This window comes from Zeus faber (assembly GCF_960531495.2).
Source record: "Zeus faber genome assembly, chromosome: 17".
Classification (NCBI taxonomy): domain Eukaryota; kingdom Metazoa; phylum Chordata; class Actinopteri; order Zeiformes; family Zeidae; genus Zeus; species Zeus faber.
In genome coordinates, this window is record NC_137204.1 from 11001274 (window position 1) to 11004640 (window position 3367).

Genomic DNA, 3367 nt, shown 5'->3' on the forward strand with positions numbered 1-3367 from the left:
TACTAGTACTACGATAAATCTCCCATTTAAAAGGTACTAGTACTACTATAAATCTCCCATTAAAAAGGTACTAGTACTACTATAAATCTCCCATTTAAAAGGTACTAGTACTACTATAAATCTCCCATTAAAAAGGTACTATTAGCAGTCTAAAAAAGTAGACACCTTCTATGTTGCTTCTGAGGTGTCTGGAAGGTTTGAGGTGAATAGGTCACTGAGCTCCCAGGGCTGAGATATAGTGCGGGAATAATAGTAACGTATGTTACTGTAGATTTACTGCCTGGATGTCATAGGAACAGCGAAGACAACAATGGGTCTAATCAGAGGTCCTATGGGAGAGAAATGTTGTTTCCTCCAGCTTGACCAGAGGAGGAAATGTTTAGACTTATGACAGGACAGAGGCTGAGCAGGCACCTATGGGTTGGAACCAGATGTGGTATGTTATCTCTGTACAGCTTTAAAAGCGAATGCTGAGCGTCACTTGGGAGAGATTCCATCTGGCTCGGGTCTGTCCCAGGACATCCATGGCAAGTCTGGTTTGATGCTGATTTGTGTAATAAAACTATTATTTTATTCAAGTCAGCGTCAGCGGTCACTCCTTCATTCTTCAACACATCACACCCATCAAGAAACTAAACTACACTTCAATTTTGATCATATATTATTCCACTGGAAACGATATTAAAGTTTTAGTTCTTAGACTCCCGACTGTCTCCTAGCAATTGTCTCCTAGTGACTGTGTCCTAGCGACTGTCTCCTAGCGACTGTCTCCTAGCGACTGTCTCCTAGCGACTGTCTCCTTACCCCTTACTCCCCTACTGCCTCCTAGCAACTGTCTCCTAGCTACTGTTTCCTTGCGACTGTGTCCTAGCGACTGTGTCCTAGCAACTGTCTTCTGGCAGCTGTCTCCTACCGACTGTCTCCAAGCGACTGTCTCCAAGCGACTGTATCCTATCGACTGTCTCCTAGTGACCGTCTCCAAGCGACTCTGTCCTAGCGACTGTCTCCTAGCGACTGTCTCCTGGATATATCTCTGAACTCTACATGTAGAGAACTGGTAGAGCTCTCATTTTCTTCTCAGAAACAGTTGTACTAATAAAGCAGAGAACCAGAGTGGAATGTTCCTTTAAATGTGTGAATCACAGTCTCTTACTGCTCTGCAGAGAGTCAGCCACATCCTCCTGCTTCATCCTCCTCAGGAAGTGCAGTGTGATGTTCACAACTCCCTCTCTGGCGCTCCTCCTCTGCTCCTCTTCCTCACCGTCCACCTCATCATCCTCTTCCTCCCTCTGCCTCTCTGAGCATTGTGGGTCATCTGGACTCAGAACCTTCCGGAGCCTCTTCAGCTCCTCCTTCACAAAGGTGACCATGTTGTCCTCAAGCAGCTGGAACAGAAGAACATCAGTGAGAACTTTACTGTCCTGGATTCACATCCCACTGGTGTGAAGAGGAAGCATGGAGACCATCAGCACCACAACACATGCTGCTTCATGTCATTTGGAGCTTGTTGGACATTTACACACCAGGAATAAGGAGTCCAGGTCTGTTTGATGCTGCTGTCCAGACTGACCACTGGTGACCTCTGACCTCTGCTGGTCTCTGTGGAGAACACACACACACACACACACACACACACACACACACACACACACACACACACACACACACACACACACACACACACACACACACACACACACAGTTAGAGGTGATGTCTTGTAGTAAAAACACTCGTGGATGTGACAGAGGTTGAAGGTTCTGATGGGACTGAAAAACGACCCGGGACTTTGACTCACAGAGCGACCCACCACACGAGAACTGTTCCCAAATACAGATTCACACTCCACCTCCTTTGATACGGTGCTATCCTTGGCTGTTTTCACCTTTCTTTTCCTCTCCATTTCTACTGTGGTTCACAATCAACACAGTTGTTTGCTCAGTTGCACTCCCCTCAATGAAAACAAGGCGGGATTCACCAGTCGTGTGACGTAATAGTTCAAGTTTAGAGGGGTCACTCGTGCAGCCCCAGCCACACCTTTTTATTTGACACATTTGGATCCTACCACACAAATATTTATAGACAGAATTCAACATGTTAACAAATGGAAATATGCCTTAATAAGTATAAAACATGAATACAACTAAAAATACAATTCATCCTAACCAGGCAACAGACGGGATTAGTCATTTTAAAACGACATGTCCCACAATGCATCAGGGCAGGTTGGCATGGTTGCAGCAGTTGATATCAATATCCAATATCATTGGAAGCTTGAATTCAGTGCACTACACATTCTTTTAACGTTGAAGCAGTAATTTATATATTTCTACTTAACTACACGGATATACACAATAATTTCAAAAGTGCCAACAAAAGCCCTCCCTGTCACTGACGTTGTGCTTTAACGCTGGTTCTGACCATTTCATTTCCTCCTGACTTGTTCCCTCTGCTCAGTAGAGAATGAAAACAACCATCTCCTCTGTTTCAATCATCTGTTTGAAAGTCCTACCTCTTCTCCATGGAGGGGCGGCCATCTTTGAAGTCAATAGGATGAAACATTGACCAGTCACTCTTCATGGAGACACAGCTGGGTTCAGGACAGTCTGCTCTCTTCTGATGGATTCTACCAGATAAACAATAACCACCATCTGGACGTTAGGATTTGAGGATGTTTAACTGTTGTATTTGATCAACTATTTGATAAATCCTCACCTCTGCTCCGTAGACTGATCTCCAACTTTAAACACCAAAGGTATATTCATAGACCGGTCACTCTTGATGGAGACCCCACTGGGTGCAGGACCCTCTGGACTCTCCTGCTGCTCTGGGCTTCAACACAACACACACAGAGCTTCTCCTCAGACTAATGAAGGTGTAGTGACATCACTGCTGAGATCTGAGATGGACAACAGTCACAGACGCTCTGAAATCCTCATCTTACCTCTTAGCTTTGCTCGGGCCGCCATGTTCCCCAGACTGAGTTGTTTTAGTGGTGGGACGCCCCTCCTCTCTCTCCTCAGACACATTCATAGTTGACTGCAGACCTTTAAATTCAGGCAGCATGATGATGTCACAGTGTTTCACTTAACCACAGGTGGTCAAAGTCCGACCCGCAGGCCAAACAGGTTCTCCAAAAACATTTAAACAGAAAGAGTTTACTACAAGCTCTGCATGTTATTCATCACAACACACTTTGCACTTCAAACCAATAACAACAATACCTGCATTTGTATGTGATCAGAACAAGCTCTGTATTTCTACCTAATCAGATGCAGCGAACAGCACGTTTCACTGATCACATTGAATGAGGGATGAATATTGATCATCGCTCCTCCAGTTTCACAGCATTTAACTCAAACTGAATGA

The 3367-nt window shown here is 44.8% G+C and overlaps 1 protein-coding gene across 1 annotated transcript in view; it reads right to left on the minus strand.

The window, feature by feature from the left end:
* LOC307242941 (NACHT, LRR and PYD domains-containing protein 3-like) overlaps window positions 1–3031 on the minus strand; it is a gene marked incomplete at both ends in the record, with an annotated part of 8699 nt that extends 5668 nt beyond the window's left edge. Inside the window, 6 exons of the mRNA XM_080017589.1 lie at window positions 1154–1385; window positions 1524–1592; window positions 1797–1818; window positions 2511–2624; window positions 2714–2830; window positions 2943–3031. Coding sequence (XP_079873715.1) covers window positions 1154–1385; window positions 1524–1592; window positions 1797–1818; window positions 2511–2624; window positions 2714–2830; window positions 2943–3031 — 643 coding nt within the window. The remainder of the gene's footprint in view (window positions 1–1153; window positions 1386–1523; window positions 1593–1796; window positions 1819–2510; window positions 2625–2713; window positions 2831–2942) is intronic.
* Window positions 3032–3367: the final 336 nt, after the last annotated feature.